This window comes from Embiotoca jacksoni, unplaced genomic scaffold (genome assembly GCF_022577435.1).
Source record: "Embiotoca jacksoni isolate LCO1_2020_lvr unplaced genomic scaffold, fEmbJac1.0.p SCAF_11, whole genome shotgun sequence".
Lineage (NCBI taxonomy): Eukaryota > Metazoa > Chordata > Actinopteri > Embiotocidae > Embiotoca > Embiotoca jacksoni.
Window position 1 is genome coordinate 1,599,673 of NW_027185241.1, and position 27,551 is coordinate 1,627,223.

Below are 27,551 nucleotides of genomic sequence, written 5' to 3' on the forward strand. Positions count from 1 at the left end.
GTCAGCATTAAATAATAAAACCTTTTTAAATTTTCCTCTTTAGATTTCAATCCATTGTCAGCTTGAGTGTGAAAACAAATGCTGAGTCAGAGGAAAGACAAAGTGTGTCAGGAGGAGGCTGCAGACAGGGTAGAGGGTGTGCTCACGGCGGCGTAGACATAGCATCAGGCCACACAGAGGCTTCCTTGTCTATAAACACAACCTGTTGCAGCTCTCTCAAGAGTGTAGTATGCAGGGAATGCTAAAAGGATTAGCGCCTAGCCACTCGAGATAATGTGAAAAATGAGAAGTGATGCGGTAAGGGGAGACAACAAAGAGTTAAAGACGAGACAGCATCACAACACTGACTGCCTTTCTTTCCTCCTCCCATGTTTAAACCACAATAAGTGCACTCTGAGTGAAGATACGGTCCTGTAATGTCTCCAAAAACACCCACAAGACAAAAAAAAAAAATGGCTTTTACACAGATATTTCCTTATTTGTGTTTATTTGCTGTGTACATAATACACAAACTCTTTGGAATAAAAACTAAATCTCTCATATATCAAAAAAAAAGAAAAAAAAGAATCAGAAATTACTGAGACATGTAAACATGCAACCAAATAGTTTTAACGGGAGATAAATAAACAAAACAAAAAAAGAGTCCAGGTGGGAGGAGTTTGTAGGAGTGTGCCATGCTCGAGATAATTACGGAAAAACAACATCGAGGTTGCAAGTAATCGTGTTAATTTATCACATGTACAAATATAACGTGCGAATAAGTTCGGTAGTCCTCAGCCCACAAGCCGTCTCCATCTAACCTCCGCATACCTCAGCAGACCCCCAGTTCACATTTCAGGGGCATCCTTTCAGGGCGAGCATTGGAAATGACCTTTCATGGAGATAAGGTGGGAATCACTGCAGAATGGATGCAGTGAGGTAGGAGCTGCGGTTATCAGAGAGAGGAGGGCGGCTTGTTTTGATGGGAAAAAGGCTGACTGGGCTCGCGGGGGAGATTAAAACGTCTGTAACCTGCCAGATGGTGAAAGTGACACAAACATTTAGCACAACTTTACTTTTAGAGGTGAATATGTTCTTTTATGAGGCTATTTTCACTTTTAAAACATCTGTAGTGAGATTAAAAGTCTCAGTTTGCGTATATTTGCTCGCCAAACTCTAGTTTTGCTTTCACAGGATCCCCGTTTGTCACTTTTGCAGCTCCACAGCAGGGACCACTTAACAGGCATGACCCATTAGCTAAACCAGTCAATAACTGTGGCACAAGTGATTATTGAACACTGACCCTCTCTAGGGGTTGCAAAATGAAACACAAATGATGAAAATTACTGGCCAGGCATGGCTCCTTGTTTTTCCAGGATGCAGATGCTCCTTTGAATCCAGCTCAGTGTTTAACGTTATGAGAGACGAATCTCTGGAAAGAGTCAGAGCTACATTTCTATCTTTCGTCTCCTCTCTGTGTCCAGTTCAGTGCATTAACAGCCCCACAGGGGCGCCTCGCATGTTTGTTCCAACGCCTGCGTTTTAAGTAGTAGAAAAAAAAAATTAAAAAGCAACACACAAACTAAACTGGGACAGATTCGAATGAGGTACTCATGGTTCACTTCACACTCACACAACAGCTTTCCAGTCTAGAAAAGAACGCAGCTCAGTGGTTTACCATTTTAAATTGGTCATTAAGGGAGGGTGTCGGTGTCAAAGACACTAAACTGTGTCCGCTGTGTCAAACAAACATACATCTATGTGCCTACAGAGAGACGGGTCACAGGGGGGCTGATTTCAAATCAGTTCTGGATCTGGTTCTGTCAATATCTGAAAAAGAGGCTACAAATGGAGAGGACAACATGTCCAGTCCACACACACTCGCACGCACAGACACCACAACATGTCGCTGGGAGAAATGGCTCCATTTGCCAGTATGGTCTCACACAATACTTCCATATGATCTATAAATACAATATATCAATTTGACAGAATATAACTCGTAGCAGTCATTCTATAATTTGAAGAATCGGTGTCGTTGGAGTCGAGGGACTAAACATCATCGTGTGCCATAGAGTGCTAATCCTACATGCAGACAGTAGCGCCAGACAAACCCTGGGAGGGTCTGACACTCATTTGAAATTTTAAATAAAAATCACATTTTGAAGGCAGCTTTGCCTCATGAAGCTCAGCTGCTTTGACGTTCACTGCTGCTGGAAGCTCAAAAATAGAACCAAGTCCTATTTTTCCCTTCTATGTTGCATTACAGTCATGCTTTTAAAAAATGTGAAATGCTGTGGTGATTGAATCCTCTGACTTTTGGTTTGTAGTCCATTTTAGCAAGACATTTCTGCACAAGGTAAGATTGCGCAAGAGTTTCACGGAACAGTTCTTCCTCCCCCGGTGAACATGTACGTGGTTTACTGTGTATCACAAAAGGAATTCACAACAACACCAGCAGACTCGGCACTCCATGGCACACGGATCCCTGTCCCTTCGTTAAACCGTAGACTCTTTGGGTCCTTCACGAGCAGCGTTCTTACAACCATAAAGCCACTTGATGACACGGGCGTTTCTCTCGATGATCGACACACCGGTGGGGAGCTGATCGGCCAGTTCTTCCTGAAACAGTCCATCTCCTGAGTGGCGGGAGAACTCACTGGGCTCTGAGCCTCCACAACCGTCCCCGCCCACACTGCGCAGCGCCAACGAGAGCGTGTCTATAGAGCTGGCACCGGAGAGGAAGTTCTCCCGACCCAGACGCTCTATCAGGTCCATTTCCAGCCCACAGAAGTCAAAGAAATTCTCCTGCTCTGATAACGCTACAGAGCAGCGCAGTTGCAAGTCTGACTTGGAGCGCTTTAACTCCCCAAACCGCCTTCTGGGTGCCGGTGGTGATGCCCGCTTCCATGGGTCATTCTCATCACGCTTGTTGCTTGAGTGGTTGCCATTGGTGATGCCTTTGTTAACTCCCTCACTGGTGCCGTTTGTAAATCCAATCTTAGTCTGTTCAAATGGGTAGCTAAACCCAGGACTGGGGGTAGACTCTGGGCTGCGTTCTTGGTCGGTTTTACTAGACCTCCTGCTCCCTGGTCCACCATCCATAATGTCTTTGTCGTTGGTCCAAGACATGCGGGACTCACCATCCCTCGATGGTGCTTTCTCTTCACCGATCACCATCTTCTGGATCCTACCCTCGCCTCCGCTGCTCTTCTCTCTCATGGAGCCCTGGAAGAGTCGGCGGACAAAACTGTAGCCCTTCAGTTCCATGTTGTTTTCTCCCACTGCCGCACCGCCGGGGGTTTTGCACTCTTTCTTCTGCCGGTAGATGATGAGGGAGTCCGGCCTCAGCATGCGTTTGCCTGTACTCCGTCTGAGCACAGGAGCGCTGTGTGGTGCCACCAAAGTGTTAATGCCAGGTGCCCTGGGGCTGGGAGGCATCACGTTGCTCCTGTTGTGCGCCTCAACATCAACAGAAGTCCGTCTGTTCTCCTTTCTGGAGTCGTCATTTTCGTTTTCATCTCTTGAGATGAAGGAGCCAGAGAATGTGGAGAAGGGAGTGTTGGAAGAGCGACTTGGGGGAAGATGAGGCGTCAGGCTACCAGAGAGGGCGATCGCTCTTCGGGGCTGCGGTGGTGGGGTGGCACAGGGAATGAGTACTGGCTCTTGCTTGGTGTTGATCACCTGCTGGCTCTTAACATACTTGGCTTTGTCTGCCTCTAGCCTCTCCACAGCGCTGATGGAGCGGCCGTGGCCTCCACCATCTATCTGCCTGCGCAAGTAGTCTGGACCCTTGTTGAGGAGCCTCAGAGGAGAGGGGGATCCAATCGGCGTTAGGGGCTTCATGTTAAGTCACCAAACTGGGAAAGACATCAAAATTACACCCCCAAAGCTTCCGGTGTCCCGCAGAGAGCTGATGTTGGCTCTGTCAAATTGTCAAACCTACTGAGAGTGTTTAGAAAAGTCTTTAAGTGTAGAGGACTGTGGCAGCTCTCATTCCTGTTCTCACAGCTCTTAAATCTATTTGGAGGGGTAATGGACAAGTAGCAATTCAGGAGACCGCAAGGTCCAAGTTTGTTGTAACGTTTTCTATAGATAGCTTACAGTCTCTTTGTTGGGCAGTGTTAGAACTCAGACAAATTGATATCTCTATCCAGTATTTATGCAGGCATTTGGATGGGCAGGCAGGGAACAGGGAAGTCCTTTTTTTTGTCAGCCAAGAGCGCTCCCAAATGAGATGCTCCCTGCCCACAGCGCAACAGAAATAGCAGGCAGGGTGCACTTTGAAAGGGTTACTTCCTCCTCCCCCACTTTTTCTTCTCTCTTTCTGTCTCCCACCAACACCCTTCACTGTTGATCTTCTCAGTGATGGCCGCCTGGAGAAATTAGATATAATGGCCTCAAATATTTGTTTTGCGCAGGCTGCCCAGGGGACGTCAGGTCAAGACTTTTTTTGTTTGTTTGCTGCCCGTCGTGGTTGAGTTGACCTGAGGGTGGCCGGCACCAAGGCACTTGGTTCGCTGATGGACAGATGGTAGAGAAGCCGATCGCGTCCTTGTCCTCACCTCACCTGTGCGAACCCTTGGGAGACACAGACAGAGAGAGAGAGAGAGAGAGAGAGAGAGAAAGAGAGAGAAAGAGTGGGTTTTAGTTGGGAGTGTTGCTCTCCGGGGCGGGCAGCACAGACCAGATGGCAGGAAGGACAGTGGTCCCGAAAGCTCAGCTCAGATTGTGCTTATTTAAAGCTGGAGGGAGTTGCATATCTGGAGCAGGCAGTAATGCAGAGCTGCCAAGTATGAGCTTTTACTTACCATCTGCCTTACATGCATATGAGAGAAATATCGATCCCACAAGCATTATAAGTAAGTGGTGTATGAAAGAAACAGACAGGATGATGACACATCTGCCTCTATCTAAACTCATTAATAACCTTCATTAGGCCAATTGTTTCAGCTTTATGGCAGCAATTACATCATCCTGTGTTATTGAGCAGATCCGGCATGCATGATTATTATTGTTGTTATTAATAATAATAATATTATTATTATTATAAGGACAGAATTTTTTTTTATCCGATGTTGTTTCTATAGCTTGTGTGTGCGGTTGTGGGTATTTGTGCGTCTGCTCAAGTTTTGCGCCTGAGCCAATAAGCATGTGTGTGTGTGTCAGCACGAGGCAATAAGAGGCCTCCCTGCATATGAAAGAGGGTTGTATGCACAGTAGGGCAGCAGTACTTTACGATATTCTGCACCTTTTTTCATGAAAGAAGTAGTGAGTGTCTGCCATGTGCAAGCCGGGCGGACAAAGAGCACATCTTTAAAAACCTGAAGCTGTTATAAATACCCAGAGGCACACGTGCTGCCTGTGTTTCATTCACCTCCCTTCAACATGTATTTAAAGTCTGTCTGGAGAGATGAATGCGCCTTGTGCTGCGCTCGACAGCAGGAGGGTGTTATATTGTTGTGCTTATTGTTCCCTCAGGTCTGCTTCAAGTGTTATCGACTGCTATTTTGGCTTTTCCGTCACGAGAAGTAAGACAATGAGCAACCAGGAAAAAGGATCCATATCTCACTTGTTCGGATAAATCACATGACACCACTGATAGCTAACACACGCAAACACCTAACAACCCGACCTACACCTTTGCCATCTTACCATTTTGATTTATACAATACTAACAGGTAATACAGTGACATGTGACAAATGTTGTGAAGGTCTGAAGCAAAGACCACATTATTGTACGACACTTAAACAACTTAAACCAAAGCAGTTTGAAGAAAATGTGTCAGTTTCCTGTTAAATCATTTACTATCATAGAAAAACCTATGTATTATTACTTATTTTCTTAAAACTAGAAATATTCTGACACTTAAGTGAAATATTTATAGTATTTCCTTGGTTCCCACAGATGAGTAAAAGGATCCTGTTCAATGAAAGACTGGCATATTTAAACAGATTTAAAAAACTTTTTTTTTTACGTTGCTATGTGACACTGTAAAGCTTTATACAAAGTTTAACCAAATCCCAAAACATCTGTACAACTAGCAGTTAGTGTGTGATAATTGTTGTACATAGCCTTTTTTTGTGAATATTCTTGAATTGCCTTTGAAATTTAAAGCTTATTTCTTTTATTTGGGTTATAAAATAAGCTAATGATCTTCTATTAAAGAATCATTCATTTAAACTAATTATAACACAAACCAGATCCTAAAATTCTCCGTTTTTTTTCTTCTGGGTTTGGTTTGACTGTTTACTCTGCTGCTACTAACATGAAACCACCGCTGACACCTAAGAAGGTGAGCTAACATTTCACCATACTCTACCTCTTTCAGCCTCACACATACCCCTCACAGAGCCTGTCAAATGGCATATCACTATAAATTACCTGAGGAAAGGGGGGAGGTTTGGGGGGGGGCAACAGCATACCGGTTAGTTTTTCCAGATGTCGGTTTGTCAAAGCTCGGGAAAGTCAACCATTGTTTAGGTAGATTTCCCGAGAGAAATGTCTTGCAACAGGTGTGGAGGTAAAAAAATAAAAAAATAATTTAAAAAAAGAGAATGGACGGAGCATGAAACAAGAAAAACTGGTGGAAAACGAGGAGGAAGTGGGAATTGGGGGCTATGCCAAGTGGCTTTGGTTATAGGGTATTTATTATTAGACATCTTTCTTCTGGAACAATCTGTTCTCCATCTGAGTTCAAAATGAAAAAGCGATGGGCTCATGCTATTGAAGCGTTAAAGGAGATTATCGCCACAGGAGCCTAAACAAAGTCATTAATGCTGATGTTGGTTTTCTAGTGAGGGGGATGGGGGTGCAGTATGAAAAAAAAAATCATATTCAGAAAACAAGGGGCAATATCTATGGATAAAAGAACTGGTACAGTAAATCCCCAACAGTCATAACACTGAAACCCACAATAATGTGGGCAACATCTGTTTTTGTCCTACTTCTAATGCGTTTCGCAGTGCTAGTGTGCTTTTATTGAATCTGACGTGAAGAGTTTGACGGAAACCAGCCACTTTCATAGGTTATCTCTAGCTCCAAGTGCTATCTTGGACATCACGTGACTGAATCTGAGTCACGGTGCTTGCTGTCGGGTGTTTGGGACACAAAATCTTCACGAAAAAGCCGCCCTATACTAAAAATGCACTATAACTTGACTGTGTTACAAATTCTTATGCATATAAATCAACATAACGGTAAAGCAGAGAAAGCTGGAGCACCGGGGAGAAGAACACACGGAGGGTAGACATGTGACTCATCTGGGATTTGCTGGAGAACAATAGCCACCATTAGTTCCATTGACCGTAATGAGCCAAATTAGTACCCAGCACCTTCTGCTGTGATGTCAAAGTTTGTGAAAAGCGGGAGATGGCCTCAATTCCTCTTGTGATTCAAGACCTCCTCTGTCTTGCACTGTAGGTTGTCATTAACCTCTAAACCCTTCCCTTCTCCTCTCATCTCTACACTGAACACCACCCCACCCCACCTCCTCCTTCCTAATGCGACCCAACCCTCCCGCCTTCCTTCCCACCCTTCATCTGTCTACATCTCCTCTATATGCTACAGGGCCTCCCTGCCTATTCATTTCCCTCCTACTCTATCACTCTCTTCTTGTATACACACATCTGTCCTCTGTCCGCATCTCTGGCTTTCTTTCTCTGCTCCATTTGTTTCTCCCTGTATCTGAGTGCAATCTTCAAAAGCTTTTGTTCAGCTCTGCCAACATACCTTTCGTTACTTTTCCAAACAAGATGCTTTAATTATGAGAAAAGATTTGGTTCATACATTGTACTGTACAATGTAGTAACCTACATTTCATATTGAAAAGTAGTTCCCAACCTAAGAGCCAAGAGGTCATACTTAAGGGTCACAATATGATGAACAAAATAGGACAGAAGGAGAGAAAATATTTCTGCCTCAAAGATGTTATATTTCTGAAATCTTTGCTTATCTCTTGAGGGGAGAGATTGAACTCTTCAAGACACGCTTTGATCACACCAACCTGTCAAAAGAGGTTATAATGAGGCATTCCTTGGCCACCAATCAGTTAGTTGCATCCACCATTTGTCTTCTTTCTGTTTTAAACAAACGAGCTGATATGAAGTGTTGTCCAAACACATCCAAGGTACGAATTGTCTAAACCTGAGTGACCTAGTTGTGTGGGAATAAAACAAGAGATCCAGACAGAGGAGTTCAAATCCTCAGAGGCAATCCTGGAAGGTGGGAGGACCAAGGTTTCAGACACTGTTTGATCCTTCCTTTTAAATCCTTGTGTTTCCTTTTCAGCTAAATATCCTTTGCACAACTCAGTTAGAGTCTCCAGCCACTGAAACATCGAACCTCTGATTCCAAAGTGATCTATAGGACATGCGCTACAAAAGATACCACCAACGAACTCTCAGATCTACTATGTTAATTGTGTGACTCTCATATGCCTTCCATCTCTGCTCTTTAATAAAATGTCTCTGTCTGTCTGTCTGTCTCTCCTCTCCCCTCCCTTCCTCCCTCCCGCATGTCCTCTCTGTAAAGCGGATGGCCCAGCCTGCAGGGGAGGCTTAACCAGGCGCCCCCATGCAGCTAAAGAGAAACCAGATGTTTTGTGTCATGCTACATCAAGACGCTCGGATGACCCTGACGGAGACCTGTCATGGTAAGGCACTTTGATTTTCTTTTCAATCAACAGCATCGTTAGTGCTGCGTGGGTTTGACCCGAAGCGGGTCACGTTCAGGTCTGTTTATCAGTGACACTGTCAGGTGAAAGCATGCAGCGCTTCTTCTTTTTCTGATGTGAAAGTGGTGACCCCAGCAAGAAACTAAACACACACAAAAAAAAAAAGTCCAGGAAGTGTTTGTTTGCATCAAGAGAGCCCAGAGAAGAATAGCTCCAGGCTGGCTGGGCGTATCCAAGAAAAACCAGCTGGTCTTGGATCAGAAGGCCGAAGGAAGTTCCACTGTGAATTATGTATTCGTTTAGGTAAACACAAGATAAGAGGTTAATAAATTCACATGAATCACCTTTGAAGCTCTTGGGAGTGTATTCAGCACGCTTACCTGTCAAATTTATCTCCGGACGGATGACGGGCATCTGCTGCCGACAAGGAACGAGCTGACCCTCTCTAACGTCGTGCCTCTCTTTCCCCGTCCTCTTGCATTTCTCGCTTCCTTTCTACTAACATCTGCCGTGACTATTAGGGACGACACCGACTAACAATCATCCCTAACGGAACGAAATGTCTGAATGTTCAAACATTAACCAAAGCTCATTCAAAAGACTTCTTTACGTCACGACGAAGCATCTGCACGCATCGATTCTCTACAGTGTGAATCAAAAGGCATCTGCCTCTAATGAGCCACGACTCATGACTTTGTGCGGTCATTAACAAAGACTACACACACAGACTTCAAGAAGTCTGTTGCGGAGCGGGGCAAAGGAACGTTTTCTTTTCCCTGGAGGGAGTAGAAGACATAGGTGTCGTCTTCAATCCTCCAAACAAAGAGACATACTGGCCTTTCTTTGCATTATTAATGAGCCACAACAATGGTCCTCCTCTACATCAGTGTTGACCTGGTTGCTCTGCCTCATTAGTCAGGGTGCCAAAAGAACAAATAACAACATGGTGACAATAAAATGTAAGAGATGAAGCCAGGGGATACATAAACTACTGCCGCCCTCTAAAACAAAGCCTGATGGCCACTTGTAAATCCTGTCACCAGTGGGAGGCCTTCAGCGCCGTTATCCACGTGATCTACGGTCAGAGCCTACCTAGAGGCTTCCTCCACATTCATGTGGAGCAGCAGTAGGGCCACCTGGGACGACCTAAGGGACCCCCGACCTGAATACACTCCCTCCCTCCCGAACCGTAAAATGGACAAGATGGGCTCTTAACTCACTGCTGCTGCTCTTTTGTCATTGAAAGCACATCATTGCGGGGACAGCTGAGCATTGAAGCGCCACGCCAGACGCATGTACTGGGACATGTCGGGGTTGTGTGCACATGCATGCCAATTAGATAAAGATGAAGGTCAAGAGTGAAAACTTGGAAGTCTGCAAAGTGTTCGACTCACAATAACCAAAAGTGTATCGGCTCATCATTATTTGCAAAGTCTTTTTGTGGAATCTGCTTCTGTATTTTGAACGAAACGTTCAAACAAAGAAGTCTACATAGGCAGTAAGCACATTCTACTGAACAAAAACCTATTATTAGCTAATAAAGTAACATTGACTAAAAAGCCAGACTTTTAGCGTATTTGTAGCCTAAAGTCTAAAGTTAGCCTTTTAAAAAATGATTTGTTTTTTTAATTTTTGAAGCTTAGAATAAAGAAAATTGCACTTTGTACTCACAATAACCAAAAACCTTGCGTATGAGCTAATGATAAACAATCAACTCTGCACATTGTGGTATCATCAGTTGATAAGATAGCTTGCTAATTCATTTTGTTTTGACCAAATTATGCATTGTATTATTTTATTTTTAAAAGCTGTTGAGAAAAAACAACAACAATAAAACTGCCGTGATCACAGAAGAATGTGGGAACCTGTGACAGGCACATATTTATATTTTAGCAAACCAATGAAAAAGGTCATCACCAGTGTAATACACAAAATAATGAATTGTTAGCTGGCTATAATCCACTAAATTAAGGTAATAATGAAGAGAATAATTATCATGAGATTTCAGTGAGTGCTTTAACATGTGATGTGGTAAAACTAATACGGTCATTCCACTGTATGCGAGGCCTTTATCAATGCTGTAACACCCGGGCCGCGCTCACACAGATAAGGTCAGCTCAAGATAACGTGCACATTTATTCTTGCTTTTATCAACAGACTGGGCAAGTTCCTTTTTCTCCTTTCGACATGGACTGCTAAGAGTGCTGTCGCTGTTTATTACTGACCTATATAGATTTGAGTCACTCTACTTTTCAGCTTTTAAAGCAGACGAGCGTCAAAATCTGGACTCGGACTACCGAAATCTGCCCAACGTTTGACATTCAAACACATCTCGGATTCTGTTCTCACTATCGTTATCACATGAACTACATATGATCTCTCCACCATGGTGCCGTGTGCATGGGGGCCTCGTAAGCCACACTGCAACAGAGAGACACCTGAACCTGCCTCCACGTACAGGAATGTTAAGCCCCGCTGAGATACCTCACGCTCGATGAGTGAAATATTGCAGATGAACTCGTGTACTTACATGGAGACGGAGTTCACCTAGGTCCTCATGCAAGTACAGAAAATCTATGATTTTACCTGTTGGACTTTACTTTGAGGATGAGCTTTTCGGAGTTGTGAGCGTGAATCTACCGTGATGGGACACTTTGACAAACAAATGGCTGTATAACTATTGAAGAAAATAACTGACGGATCGACTGAGAATGAAAAACAAGCGTTGGTTGGAGCTCAAGTGGCTTTTAACTTTTAGATTTGACAGTTCAAATTCTGACGATTTGAATTTGGATGATGCTCAATTTCTTCCGTTTCTTTTTAAGTTTTACAGATATTTTTGTGTTTTGATACGTCACATGATCCGCACTTCCAGCTGTGGCCACTGGATCAAACAAATGATACAAGAGAAACAATTTGAGGATTTTGTTTTCAGTTAAATCAGTGAATTCAATAGTCACATTTCTTTGGTTGTGAACTTTTGTGCTCATTTTATATGTATGTGCAAGAGAGAATTAAGTTCGCACACCAGAGCGCCCAGATCTGGGCTACATCAAGCAGACATCCCAGCTCTGGAAAGCATTGTTTTGTAAATTGTGACCACCGCTGCTTCTCCCTCTACATGCCAGCCTGGCTTATGTGACCAGTGGTACAAACCACAGTGACCTACTGTGTGAGTGCACAGCACAGCACAGCCCTGGGCTGGGAATGCTCTGTGCGAATCTCCCCCCACCCCCCACCCCAAAAAAAAAAAAAAAAAGCCTGTCCTGTGTCTGTTTATACAACACAGAGGCATAAATCTGGGCACATCCCTCGATCTCTGAGAGTCTTAAATTATGAAGCTCTGCTCTCACACTGTGAACCCTCATTAAGCTCTCAGCTGGTGTGAACGCTCTGAGAGACAGCTGTGTCTGGCAAACGGCCAGATGTTTTATTTCACCAAGTCGGCACATTTTCCACTCTGCCAGGCGTATGTCTGCTTCAACAAAAGTGAGGAACGATGCTTCAATGGATGGTGGCTCTTAGACTTGAAAAGAGCAACTCAAATGTCAAAACATGGTGCGTGGTGTCAAATCATACACCTGTGAGTGGACTGAAATGTCCTAAAAACACCAAAGGGATTAAAAGCCTCTGTACCTCTAAATACATGAAGGCTAGAGGGAGAGATCCACTACCTCTAGATTTTGTTTGATCGAGAATGATTAAAGGAAGTAAATGAAAAACTGGGCAGGAGAGGAGATTTAAGTTGTCTTTAGCATTTGGGAGAGAAGAGAGGAACTCCCAGATCGACTAATAAGAAAGAAAATTAGCGTAGCATCTGTGTAACACCCACCCTCTTCTCACACACAGACACCATGTTGCCAAAAGGACACTCGCACAACATTTGCAGAATTATTGTAAACACATGTTGCCGATGCGAGCAGTAAAAGGTTAGCACCAACTCGTGAGTAGTTGTGACAGGGCTGTTTGGGGTTGGTTAGAGCTCAGAGCTACTCCAGCTGTGCTGTGTCCTCAAAACACTGGGTCGTCTGTGACCGCGGTGCCAAAACCCCATCCAGCCCCCTCCTCCTGCGTTACTACAGACCCTCCACCGCTTTATATGCGTCAGCATTGATTCGCTATCTGCACAGCGGAGCGATGCTCTGCGCATGTTCAATGTGCACAAACGCTGATGAAATAAAAGGCTCCACTGAACGGTTCTTATAATGTGAACACTGCTGATCGGATAAGCAAACCACCCGATCCTGTTTTGTGCTCATTAGGTTTTTTGTTTTTTTTTGCTAGATAATTAAAACCCCTGAAAACCTCTAGTTTTAAACTTCCATATGCGTCAGTGACATTAAATAATCATGACTGAATTATGATAAGTCAGTGTTCAACCTTGGTCATTTAATTATTAACAGCTGAGCAGTCAAAAAGCCAGTGCAGCTCATCTGCTGCGTCAGGAACGTGAGGCTGCAGTTTGATTGAATTGAAATGTTGCAAATACAAAAGTCAGGACAATAAATGACGTGACCTTTTTAGAGTGGTGAAAAACAAGGAAATAAACAGAAATCAAGCTGGCAAGAAAACACGCTCGTTTACAATCCCATCATCACAGTAAGGAGAAAATTGGGGGGGGGGGGAATCCTTTGACGATGCAGTGAAAAGGTCGACGACGTCGAAATATTCAAGATTGACAAAAGCTAATCTTTTGCAGCCTTTCCAGAACAAAACCTATAAAAAGCTTAACTTTTCCCAGAAACTACAAAAAGAGAATCAACCACAACCTCTTGCACGCAAAAAAACCCCCAGAAAACGAAGCTCTTCTGTTTTTCCTCGCTGCCATCTATGCTTAGCTGTTAACCTCCGCTGAACCTGCCAGCTGTCTTCTCTCATTACCGATCAACCGACCTGCTTCCCCGCTAACAGCCCCCCCGAGTGCCACGGAAAGAGACCCCTCTGTTTCGTCCCCTCCCCTCCTCTCCTCCCCTCGCTTCTGTCAGAATCGGAAGACATCTGGAGGAGACCGTGGAGCACCGTCGTCGGTCTCCTCCCGCGTCGAAGGGGGAATGTCCAGGGCCCGTGTCATCTTCCTCGCGGTCGAGCGGACACAGCGTGGCACGGTTGAGTGTGATGGGATGTGGCAGAGCTACAGAGGCGCCCGCTCGAACTGTGAACAATTACAGGGATGTGAGAGCAGCCGGGAGGAAGGCTGCTCCCACATCTGTCACCCGCACAAAGGGGAACGTCAGGAGATGGAGATCTGTCAGATCATGTTTCATGATTTGGTTGCCCGCAATGAATTTATGAATTGAGTTATGAGCCCGTGGAGACGGGAATGATGCCACAGCAGGAACTAGTCTCAGGTCTCAGTTATGGTTCCAGCGTCAGACGCAAACATTTGGTGCAAATTTTGCTTTCTGGGAACAAACTTGTGAGTGAGCGTCTTCAATTAAAGATAAACAGTTTCAGTCCAAAAAGCTACGCAGGCTCATCAATTCAGAAAAATATGCCTGTACTCATCAAATTGATTAAAGCTTTCAACATTGCTGATGTTTACAAAACAGAAGAAATAATAGCTGGTGCATAGATGGTAGGTTCCACTTCTTCTTTGGAGGCAGAAGTACCACTTTACCAGAGGCCGCCCGTTTGAATATGTTGTTTCACTTCTTGATGTAACTGGATGTAGTTTGTTTTGACCAGCTTTTCCACTTTTCCACAAAGTTCTTCCTGAAAACGGTGAGTGAGGAAGTTCCCAGAGACTCACGGCACAATGGACCAAACAAGGCGACAAGGAGCAATAAAGCCAAATTACAAGCCTGACGGTTTATGTGTGAATGTTTGAAGCCTCACACTGTTGTGAACATCTAATGTCTACAACCAGCTGCTGTGCAGACACACACACACACACACACGCACTCGCACACACACACACACACACACACACACACACACACTCCTTTAGCACAGTGCCAGGGGGACGATGATGTCATTAGCAGGGTACATTTTCCCCTCTAATTAGAAACTCAAACTTCCCACCATAACTTGGGGGTCTTTACATGCAGTCATGCAACAAAACGGGGATTAAATAAAACAAATGTTTGACATCCCTCCTGAAAAGCCATGTTCTCAAGGCAGCGCTATACAGGAAAGAAATGCCAAGCCTTGAATGCTGCTGTGGTACGGCTGAAATTTAAGTGATAAGAAACACATGAGTGGCCCATTGTGAACTAAATCCATGAAATGTCCTGTGGCTTCCGCTTGTTCTCTGCAGTCAGCACTGATGTGGCTGCAACCAATCAGATTATTGTGCAACCTCAAAAAAATTGTGTAACCACAGAGTGTATATAATAGTGGATGTATGTTTTGGGTCTGAAAAATGAGTCTGAGGCAAAAGTGCATTAAGCTGCAATACCACCGAGGGCCACTAGAGGTTGGCTCCAAAAAGCCTCCGGCTCCATAGACTCCCATTCAACTAGTCTCATAAGATTCACAGTTAATACATTTTTTCCACACGTTTTTTTTTTGGTTTGCCAGCTAAAGTCACTCCTTATTAGTTTTCTGTCGGTCAATCTAAAAATAATCCCGTCATTAATTAGAAAAAGTCTCTAAAACGTGTTTTTAGGGGCTGTTTGATTGACAGTTCCTGTGGCGCAGTCAGGTTGCAGCTATCGGTGGGCGGGATGTAGTATCGCCTGGTTTCCAATGAGATCGAGTCAGATCCGTCGCGCCAATGGCGCAAAGATGTTTGTAAGGTAAAAATCAAAAAAGGGAGTAAGTTGGAAAATAGAAGCCGAAAAGAGAAGGAATCGTGGTGTACGCGTGTATCCCATAATGTATTTAACTCTTTGACCGCTGCAGAGGTCGATGACATGATCCGTTCTTCGCTACTGTTTAAATGTGGTGAGTGCATGAACGTGTATGAGCGAGTGCTGTAACCCCACACGTCTCAAAACTCATCAAATCTACATGATTCTGCAGGCGCTCGTAAGCGTTGCATCACTAACACCTTCATTATCATCATCATCATCATCATCATCATCATCATCATCATCATCATCATCATCATCACCAATACCCTAGCTGGTGCTATGAGCCAAGCAGGAAGACAAAGACCTAAATTACATTTCATTTAGTCATGTTAATGATGTCAGGGCTCCTGTCAACACAGACGGAGACTATCGGGAGCCTCTGGGCACCCCGCTCTGCAAACCGGAGGAAGTATTGTCGTCTGCTCCGCTGGGATCGGCATCAAACACAGATGCAGCTGCATCACTGCTGGAAAATTAGCTCACTGCCACATAAATCTGCAGAAATGAGGGGGGAGGGGGGGGGGACTGTTTACGACTGCGCCACACTGTAATTTTGCAAGTAGGTATTCAGTCAGAGAGATGTTTGTATCCTGCGCTGAAATGTGTGCGCTACGAGGGATTGGTGTTGGCTTTGGGTGTTTATGAGCGATGACTCATTGTAGTTTTCCGGCAGGGAGTCAAACAAAAGGTGAGGTGAGGAAGGGCGGAGAAGAGGCACGTGGAGAACTTCTAGTTTATCTTTTAAGCTTTCACTGACGTCTACAAAGTAGTGAGAAAAGTGGGCTGAATCATATGCTGAAGAAGATCATGTGATATGTTCAAAGGCTTCTAAAAGTGCCTTTGGTGAGGTTTATTTGTCTTTTATTTTTAATCACTCTACTGTCTCATGCAGGAAACTTAAAGATCACCTCTCCCTGTGGAAACTAAGAGCGAAACACTGTCACTGCCAGCTCGCGATCTGCATCAAAAAGCATGAATTCAACCTCCTGTTGCTGCTCGCAGGCCAAATCCGACACGTGCTCACCTTCGAATTGTGTTTGGAAGACATGTGTGGTCTGTTTAGTCTGCCTGCTAAGTTGTTTATGCTCCTGACCCCACGCTGATCAGACCGACTGCAGGATGCATGAGCCTTGACACGGGGAGGGAGGGGGGCGGGGCTTGGATGGGCAGAGGTGGGTCAAGGTGGAGCTGGCCTTGAGGGCACATGGTTTCCTTGGTGGAGACTGTGCTCTTAGTTTAGAGGGGGTTGGATTGCATAATGACCCTCCTTACAACTTACTTTTGTTCTTTTGAAAGTTCTCAAGTACCACTGTCTCAGTCTTGAAAATGACTTTATATTTGTTTTTGGGAGTTCGACTGGCTACAGTCAAGAGACATGAGACATGTATTGGTCTTAAATGAACTGATTTGTTGGAAAATTCTTGATTTATTAGGATTACACAAATTTGTCTTCCCTCATTACGTGTTTGGAAACCAGAGCCTCATTTGGCCATTTAACTGATTTCATCCAGATGAAAGTATTTAGTGTACATCAGAGTTAAGAGGGTATAAACCTGCGGCCCCAGGTCAAATGAATTTGCTTTAATCAGAGCACAGTGGTCACGCCTGTGTGTGTGTCTCTCTCTCTCTCTCACCCACTTCATACCATGTAGCTATTATCAGTTGGACTTCAAGGCTGAGTTAAACCAGGGGGTCCACATATAGGTTTACATGGCATATGATGAATTTCTGCACTCTTCAAATAAAAAAACAAAACAAAAACAAAAAGCAGTTTTGGGTCGATTCATAATCGTGGTCTGTTGTTTATGGACTGTTCAGCTACACACAGCCAGACATCCATCACAGACATGCTGCCAAGTAGAATTTGTCTCATAGGGCAGCGGCCGTAAACACACCATAAAGATCTCAGACAAGAGTCTTGAGAAGACAAACTGTGGTAAACCTGTAGAAGCTTGACTATTAAAGGGACACGTGTTCTGTCCCTGTGGATATAAATAGCCAATTTATGAACTAACTTCGCTGATTATTTAAAAAAAACAACAACAAAAAAACTATTTGATAATATAAAGCAGCCTGACGTTAAATTTAATTAATAAAAAAAAAAAAATCACCACTGAGTACTTCAGCAGTTTATTTAACAATATATCAGCCATGCTATTTGCATGCGGTCTCGTTGATTATTATGTGCCAATCTCGCACTTGCCGAATTGTACACACGGTAAAATAATACTGCTACATACGTGTACAAAAATAACGTCATATCACTGCACTGTACGAATGGATCGATTCATACCCGCGTCCACCCTGATCGCTACTGTCCCCAAAAATAAACTTCCCGATACAAAAATCTCACAAATCAGCTTCGGCTCAAACGCGTCCTGATAACTGAACAGTGACAGATATCAGTGTCTGTTCTCACCTTTATTCGCTCGGTTTATCCACTCGCGTTGCCTTTGAAATCCAGTGAAGGTGTGGAGATCCTCTCTGTGACAGACGGTCAGCGTGGCGCTGCGCTCTGCGCTCTGCGCGGTCTGCTGGCACACTGACGGACCGCCGCACAGCAGCAGCAGTAAAGAGGGAGTCCCGACCTCCCCGTGGCGGCGGTGTGGGGGGGGGGGCAGGTATGAGGCTGTGTAAAGTTACTGCGGGGAGCTGAGCAGAGCAGGACGGGGTTTGTGGATTACAGTGATCACCACTGTGACAGTTATAACATCATACGTTACTCAGAGTAGTAAACATTATTACACATGAGTCTATCTGGAAGTATTTACTGTAAACATCTCAGAAATGCATAAAGCAGTCAATCTTACAGTTGGAAGCATATTGCTAATGTATGTTTTCACATCTGTGGGCAAGTAAAGGCTGATAAAACGAGTGACAGTTTAAACATATGTGCTGATGTGTCTTCATGCAAATACTTCATATCCTTTAATTTGTTCGAAAGAATCCTACAGAAGTAGGCTACAACTTAATCTTTCTGAAAAGAACTGGTGTACACATGAACAATATTTACAAACTCTATAAAGTATTCTTAAAAGTATCTAAAAAGTTCATTTCCACTGAAATTGCTTACGTGTTTGTTAATTTTGCAATGAAAAGAGCCTGCAAGCCTGCCGGCCTATAAAATTGAGCTGAGGTAAAATGTTTACTATGTTAGTTTAACATTTGTGCGTATGCACCATGCACAGATAAATAAACAGATGGAGGAGATATGTGGTCATAAACCAAAAGACAAAAATAGCCATCGCAATGTATCTTGTTGGGACCATTAAAGAAATTTCTTAACAATTAATCCAGTGGTTGTTAGGATTATTGAGACAAAACTGTGAGCCCAAAATAATCTCATCAAACTGTCAGATTATTTCACTGATATTATGAACTTTATTTCATTTCAGAGCAATATACCTAATTGGTTAATTGCTAAATCCGCTGAGTACTTTAAATGTGGTTGACGGTGTTTGATTGTGCTACTTGTTATTAACAATCATTTGTTTGACTGATTCATTGTACTTAATCATTGTTGACTGACGGATCTTAAACAATTCACACATCATCTCAGTGGACTTTTGCCTCACAATTATCGCATATCACTCATGACCTGAGCAGCTTTAGACGTAACAGCCTTTTGGTGTTGTTAAAGTCAAATTCGAGAACAACACCTTACAGCTATGATCCACAGTGCTGACAAAACCTTCCCACTCGTCCTGTCAGCTTTGCAGTGGAATCACGTGACTTATTCCAGTGTGATTTGTGTAATACTTGTACTTATTCTCCATCTATTTATTGCTGTCTATGTTGGTGATTTGATGATTAGCTCTGGGGCAATTTATTACGTTGATACCAAACCTGATAGCCAGGAAACTGGATCTATCCGTTCCTCTTTCGCTCCGATCGTCCTCTCTCCTTCTGTGTTTTCTCTGCTCGCTCTCCTTGCCTTTTACCTTCTTTGTCATAACACAGCTCAAAACAACCGGCTCACAAAGGTCAGGAGAGAGAGCGAGAGAGAGCGAGAGAGAGCGAGAGACAGCGAGAGACAGCGAGAGAGAGAGAGATAAAGGAGTGATCCACCACATTTCACACACACCTGTTTCTCATTCCCAAGCTCATCACTCTTGACATGGCAGACAGGCCGGTGAGGAAGCACAGCGCACGAGAGCCGCTGGAAACATTTTTACCGAGAGTATAAACAGCCTGCAAAACAGAGCCGTGCTAAGGCTCACATGATCCATACATAGAGCATAAATCATACATAGCAGGGTCTCCTCTGCTCCGGTATGTTCCACTGTGTGGCCCCTCAGAAACACTTTACTTTTAACAGAACAAAACGGCTCCTGTGTATCTGCTCCGTAGCTCACGGGAAAAGTGATCTTTCAAGGTATGAAAATGGGCAAACGTGAAGCTTAAAAATAGCAAACAGGCTCAGCAAAGCCTTGATAGAATACTAAAAAGAGATCAAGACGCACTTGTATTGTAGAGGAATGGCATTTCTCAGAATAGAAATTCCAATTTCTGCAGAACTAAGTTTGAGCAGTCAGTCACGCCACATTTGGGGCACCTCCAGACTGGAGCCACGGCTGTCCTCTGCCACATCTGGGGGCGGTAACACAATCTGCTGATCCCACTCCCCTGACCTCTGACCTCACAGCTCTGACTGAAGGAAGCCACACTTCCTGCTGAGTCGTCTGCGCGAGGTGGCAAGCGACCTCAACCTTGTTTGACGCCATCGTTGCCCCCAGGAGGACGCTTCCTCCATCTCTCTCTCGCTGTCTATGCTGCTGCATGGTTGTAGAGGGTCGATGTAGCAGGTGGCTAATGCCGAGCACGGTTCCTGGTGCCAGGCGGTTATTTAAGACCCTATTAACTCGGGGCGATAATCCTGTAAATGCTGTGAAGCATCACGTACTGGGAACATGACTGAGACAACGGGGTCACATCGAGAGTCCCAAATGATCCGTTATGTTTCAACTGAGAGATCGGGTTGGTAGTTGTTGCTGGTACATCGAGCGGAGGTGGGAGAGCCTCTCCACATCCATCCCTCTCACTGCCCAAAGTCTTTTTCTCTTAAAGTTGCTGGAAACTGTCTGTAATAAATTGTTCACAACAAGTGGCAACGCACCGTGACGTCAACCTCTGATTTATGAACTGCCATGTTAAAATGTTGAGTCTGACGTTTCAACCATTGCCATCTTGTTTTTTTGGAGCCACACGTGACCATTTTTGGACAAGCTGGGGAAGAGCGAGGAGTGGATCCGACTCACGAGGCCGCCATGCCCGCCCACATAGCCACCAGGCACGCCCCCATACATAGCTTTCTTTGAGGCCTAATATCTAATACATTTTTGTGTTATTTTCAGGAGGAACACCAAAACAGTGATCACAAAGTGATAATCTGGCTAATGACACCATGATGTCTTGTGGAAAAAGCAAATTGACTTTGTAATTCACGAGAGAAATGAATGTCTTTTCAGCTCTTTCTGTTGTTCAGTTTGCTTCCTGTTTCCTCATATTGTGTTTCTCCATGCCTTGTCTCCTGCCTCACAGTTTTCCACATGCATGCTCTTGGGCTGAGAAGTTGTACTACATCGAATGGACTACCTCAGTTTTGTCCCTTCTGCCGGTTCCCGTGTTGACCCTTGCCAGTTTTTGGATTTCAGTTCTTCGTGTCTTGATTTCTAAGTTTGTTTTGTATTCGTCAGTTGGTAAATTAAGGTCTTTGTTTTTTTTGGTCACCTGCTGTGTTCAGTGTGTGACACCTATTGAAACCACAGGTATTCTCGCATACAGTCTTGATATACAGATATTATTCATGGGATTTTCTAATTACAGTTACTATTCAGTTGCAGATGGTATCTGCAATATGAAGTGTGAATGTCTGCAACTGAATTACAAGTAGTTGTAATAGCAGTTTCACAGATCTACAATTTCATCCTGACTCATCATAATTTCAGTTAAATATCTTTAAACTTTCATCCTGCACAGACAAAGTTCAACTACAGATATTACAGTTTTGAGTCGGCAAAATAATGTTGCAGATGTCTACAACTGCAATGAGAAACCTCAGACACATGAATGGCAGAAGCGACGTCATTTGTCCTAGAATGAGAGAGTTATTGAATTATTGATTTTTGCAGTATATATCCCGTCTAGCTTAATGTTAAAAAAAAGATTGCCATCTTTTATACAGAAGCGCTATAGGAGGAAACATAAATATCTAATGGAAAATAAGCAGAACTGTTGTAGGTTGGACAGGCAGTAGCATTTACATAGGCCTTTAAATCAAGTGGAGCATCTGCCTGTGCAGCACGGTTATCTTAATCTGTTTCCAATACAAATCAACTTGTTTAAATGCTTGTCTATACTAGGTGTGTATAATGATAGAAAAGGCACAAAAGCTATGATCAGGGAGCGTCTTCAAGCATCAACAGATCAATAAGTGAATACTGCACAGCTTTAAGTGTACAAAGGCTTCCTCTGAGATCATGCATGAGCTCCAGCACCTTAAACAGCTCTTTATTTGGTTAGCAGTCATCTATATGCATTGGATTTAAAGGTTATTGTAGAATAGGAGTGAAAAAGACAGAACATCTCACTTGAATAATCAAAAATCGAAATCTTAATGCTAAAAAATTCTTATAAGAGCATGAAATTATCTCTAAAGAGCTAAAGAGAGGCTCCCTGGAGAGGGCCAATAAGCTAAATTGTTTCTTCAACAGATTTAGTTCACAGCCCTCATCTGTCTCCTCCACAAACCTCACCTCCCAAACACCTCCGCTGCCTTCCCCCCTCCCCCCTCCCCCCTCTGTCCCCCCTGGTGAGCTGCATGGACACAGAGCCCTCAGCTTCAAAGGGCTCATCCACCATCGACGCCATGACCCCCCTCCCCCCCTCTCTGTGACGACTGGCCAGGTTAGGAGACAGCTGGAGAGACTCCACCAGCGCAAGGCTGCAGGACCTGACGGCGTCAGCCCCGGGGTCCTGAAGACCTGCGCCGTCCAGCTGGCTGAGGTCCTGCAACACCTCTTCAACCTGAGCCTGGAGCAGGAGGAAGTCCCGGTGCTGTGGAAGACGTCGTGCCTGGTTCCGGTTCCGAAGAAGACGACTCCATCTGGCCTCAACGACTACCGACCGGTTGCCCTCACATCTCATGTGATGAAGGTGCTGGAGAGGCTGGTCTTGGCTCACCTCAGAGCGCTGGTGAAATCTTCACTGGACCCGCTGCCATTTGCGTACCAGCCTCATGTGGGAGTGGACGATGCCCTCATCTACCTGCTGCAACGAGCTCAGTCGCACCTGGATGGAACCGGTGGCTCTGTGAGAATCACTTTCTTTGATTTCTCCAGTGCATTCAACACCATCCAACCACTGCTACTGAGTGAGAAGCTACAGGTGGTGGGGGTGGACACGTCCACCGTCTCCTGGATCACTGACTACCTGACAGGCAGACCACAGTTTGTCCTTCCTGTACCTATAATGCTGTTGTAGCGAAAATTTTTTCCCTTTGTGGGATTAATAAAGTAACTATCTATCTATCTATCTATCTATCTATCTATCTATCTATCTATCTATCTATCTATCTATCTATCTATCTATCTATCTATCTATCTATCTATCTATCTATCTATCTATCTATCTATCTATCTATCTATCTATCTAAAAACTCAGTAAAATGGAATATTTTGCAGTGTGCTCCAATATTTCTTAGGAAATGTCTTCCTTAGTTTATATTACAGATTACATTCTGTAAAAACCTCATATCTGTGTGACATAGCTCATAAAGGTTTCTCACAAACCGTATGGATCAAGACTCTTCAAGTATATCTTCTGGCACATTTTAGGGGATTGATGAGCAGAGCCATGTCCAGTTTAAATACTGTTTTACATCTTCTTATTCAAATACCTCAGCATCTTCCCATAAGCCAGCTCTGATCCAGTTCCCTCAGGACCCTTGTCTGTTTACACGTGTCATCTAACATGGAGGAAACTGGATAGCCACGAAAAATCGTGGAGGTATTAAAAGTGAGATTGTCAAACTTTTTCATGGACTTTGTACCCTTACGTGTTGCGTAACACTATTTTAGATTCAGGAATGGCAAACATTAAGTACATGGTTACAGTTTCACATACTTTAACAGAAAAATAAATATTTATTTATTAATTAATGATTTAGTTAAACATTGATGTTACTTTCTGAGGCCTATAGGCTTTAAAGGGACATCTCTAAACAGGATTAAACCAAAACCATCTATATGGCTGGATAACACTTTATTAGGTAAATTTCTTGTCTCCACTCCCACAGTCCCAACCCAAATTGGTCCTCGCAAAGATAGAAGCCCACACAAGCACACACACACACACAGACAGACAGACAGACAGAGGCCTGAGGATTAATGACACTTCAAAGGGAGGAAACAGCACTGTGGCCAGCTTCCTGCCTTGGCCCATCTTGGCCCATTTGCTGGCATCTCTGTGGCTGATGACGGCCTCATGAGCCATGTGGCGACTATTTGGAGGCACAGAGGTAATTGTCTGAGGTACCCATTGATGTAGCAGCACTTTGTCTTCTGTAGGTTCAGCAATAAGGGACCTGGGGCACCTCAACCTGTCTTCACATCACTCAAACTTGATGGAGCCCTTAAAATGCTTCATGAATTTGATTGTGAATGGAGTGAAATGCAATGGATTATGATCCACATTTTATTCTGGATGTACATCATTGTTTCTCGCTGAGACAACTTCTCAGCCTCTCGGTTTTGTCTGTGAAAATTAAGCCTCTATGCAAATTGCTGTGTAGCAACTGTTTCTGAATTGTCATATTATCCTCCCTTACATCCCACAACACATATTTATATAGTTTTATTTTTTTCTTATCAATGAACTGAATTTGCTGCCTTGGATTACATTCACTGAGAATCCGAGTTGCAGTAGGTGGGATTTGTTTTTTGGAGGAAAATGATTTGGCTTAAAAGGACTTTGATTTGTTAAAAACACATAGTTCAATCTGCACTGTCATTATTGTCATATTGATTATGGGTCAGCTAACTGTTGTGATAGCTTGTAGGCATGAACATAGAAATCTTCCCCCCAAATCAATTCTCCCTCAGCTCTGTAGAAATGCAGGGAAATAGTGAGCTTCTTTCAGCATTAAACATCCACAAAACAAATTTGCTAAGGATAGTTTAAGACTATGATTTGTAGGAGACAACATTTCAATACACTTCAGTGCTACAGGTGGATCAATACGCTTGTATTCACCACAACATTTTACATCGTGATTGTTTTCTGTCCTGTAGTGGCTTAAGGCCCAGACCTGCTGGTTGACCTGACAATGCTCACATGGGTGCATCCTCCTCTGTTTATTTGACCCTCTCTGCTGACCTTTGCCCCCCTCTTCCCACCACTCTCCTTCCAAGTTACGACGCCTTTTGTTTGGAGTTTACATCTGGTGGAGGAACACCATGCCCCCGCATTGTTTTGCTTTAGTGCTCGCAATCTTTCTCACAGAAGAAGGACAGATATACAAGAAAAAGGGAGAAGGATGTTCACCAAGTCTTGAACATGTCAGAACTGTTGACCCAGTGCCACAGTTGTTTGGACGTACACGAGGTCTTGTTTGGTTTAAGCTCCAACATGCCGCTGCTCTGACTGATGTCTGGGTTGTGGTCGAAGCCTGGCAAGGTGTGAAGCCCCTTGTTGTGGATTGCAGCCATCTGCTGACATGTCTCTGGACAGCTCGGGGCTGTATCGTAATGTTTGCCGAAGAAGACAATCATAATATGCGGGGAGTCCAAAGTGTACAATGAGAATGGCAGGATTGCAGCGTGTGCAGTATTTCATCATATTAAAGATCAATATTTGTGTAACTACAGAGAATATCAGCTATTTTATCTCAGGAGGCATTCTCTGGGTATTTCCAGTTGGCTCAGGGACTCATAGCCTTTGGCAGAACATCTTTCCTGGGGTGAAATAATACCAGGACCTGATGGGCATTAAGAAAAGCATGCTGCAGTGAGACTTCGAGGTCAGTCAGCCAGTATGGTCTCCTCATAAACAACCCAAACTAACACATTCAGGCTTTCTGTGAAAACAAACACTGGAAAGTAGGGGATTAGTTTTTGTATGTGGGTCAGCTGCAGCACTGGAGAGGTTGTCATGTCTGGATGGCAGCGCTGCCACCTGCAATAATACTGAACGCTGTGTAAGTTGAGGTGTTTGTTGGAACAAGACAAAAAATTAGGACATTGTGCTTTTGGCGTAAGAGCATGAAAATTCCTGATATTAGAATAATGCTCTGCCCAAAATCACAGTTGAATATCAGCAACTGACCTTAGCAGCAGCAGGTCAACTTGAAGTTTCAACAGTTGCTTTATTGTGCTGACGGGGAAATTGTCAGGTGAAACACAGAGTACAGAATAACATAATAAATACATAAAATATATCATAATTTTATAATTTGTGTTGGTTACTGTGGAATCTAAGAGTGACAAGTTTTGTTTATTTTTGTAACTGTCTTTGTGTAACCAGAAATGCCTGATGACACAGCTTTCAATGGTGGTAGTGTGATAATAGAAGTATTGTATTTAACAAATTTCTCTGACTACACCCAGAATTTATTACCATGCTACTAATTTAAGCCAAAGAATTTCTTAGTAGTTTTCTGGTGGTCCATCTGAAAATAATCTAATCACTAATTAGAAAATAGGCCTCAAAAAGCAGTGTTTTTGCAGCCGTGTCTGTTTGACTGACAGCCCTGTGATGCCGTCAGGTTTCCGCTGTGGTTTGGCGGGATGTAGCTTTGTCAGCTTTCCAATCAGATCAAGTCAGATCCACCGCTCGCTCCCCCCCAGCTCGTCCAAATATGGTCACTTCTGGCTCCAAACCGTTTTGAACTAGCAAGATCGCAACAACCAAACTCCAAACTCGAGGCCTCATAAGGGCAGGTCACAAACCAATGGTTGACGTCGCTGCTGTTTGCCGCTTGCTATTAGTCCTCTTGGGATAGTCAAAATAAAAATTGAGTGTGTGTTGGTGCATTAAAATTAAAGTAATTTGGGTCGTAGCTTTTAAATGCATCTAATTAGTCCTGCCGTCTTTCCTCTTCTGCAAATGCAGCCGTTAAAAGTATAAAGGGTTTGTTGGAATACCCCTGAACATTATCTTGCAATTTATATTTCCCTTTTTTTTGGGCTATAGACCTTTAGAAATAGTCCATGTTTGGGTAGTTATGCTGTTCCTACTTTTGCCTGAGATTTGAAAATACTCGACCCCCTAGCCTAATGGAGAATGAATCTGGACAGTGAGAGCTTACTGGAAACCAGGCAGACTTCAAAGGTTCTGTTCGCAGAAGTAAGAGGTTTCCCAACAGCCTACGCAGTCACTCCAAAAAATCTGTCAAACAGCTGCCATGGAGCAGATGTGGATTTTGATCGAGGCTAATCACCTCTGTCTGCAAAAAATGCAATCTATGTCCGCCTATAAACCTGCGCCCATGCTACATCTACACTACCAATTAGTGACATTACAGAGGGCTACACATCCTATACAGGCCACTTCCACCTTAACTGTACTCCCGCAGCAGAGCAACCAGGTGACATTAAAATGGTTTCCACATGTATTTCTGTTGCCTGGTGATAAATGACTCCTGTATGCTACCTAAAGAGCTGCACCAGGCACAAGGGTCATCTGCGAGAGATGCTTTGCAGATTGAACCTAAATCCCACCCTCAGTGAACAAGCTAAACAAAGACTCGTCTAAGAAGAGTCATGCTCCAACAACTTTTCCTGTTGTAATTCACCCTTGGATGAAGTCCACTGAAAGAGGTCGGTGTCTGTCTCTCTGGTCCAGTAGTTCTCTCTGATTTATCCTCATCAAGCAGGAAGACAGAGGTCTCATCACCTGTCCCCTGGTGGAGGTGTTGAGGAGCTTAAGTGGCTCTGCGAGAGGCTCTATTGTCCCCTTAGGGATGGAAGTCTGGTCTTCCTTTGTGCTTGTCCCTCAACGGGAGACGGACCTTTTTTACCATGTAAGGGTTTCAGCCTGTGGGGACATGTGTGGGTTACTTCTTACCTTATGTTGCGGGCTCAGCTTTTTGAACAACGAGGTGGTC

The 27,551-nt window shown here is 43.9% G+C and overlaps 1 protein-coding gene across 1 annotated transcript; it reads right to left on the minus strand.

Moving 5' to 3' along the window:
• Positions 1 to 371: 371 nt before the first annotated feature.
• On the minus strand, positions 372 to 17,945 carry fam110d (family with sequence similarity 110 member D). The gene is made up of 2 exons (XM_069141687.1): positions 17,868 to 17,945; positions 372 to 4,560 (listed from the first exon to the last, which is right to left on the minus strand). Exon 2 carries the CDS (start codon positions 3,823 to 3,825, stop codon positions 2,479 to 2,481), a length of 1,347 nt encoding a protein of 448 aa, XP_068997788.1. The 5' UTR covers positions 3,826 to 4,560; positions 17,868 to 17,945; the 3' UTR covers positions 372 to 2,478.
• Between the last annotated feature and the right edge of the window lie 9,606 nt (positions 17,946 to 27,551).

Bases quoted from the DNA above. Each gene is read 5' to 3' on its own strand.
- fam110d (XM_069141687.1), bottom strand. From the start codon at position 3,825: ATGAAGCCCCTAACGCCGATTGGATCCCCCTCTCCTCTGAGGCTCCTC.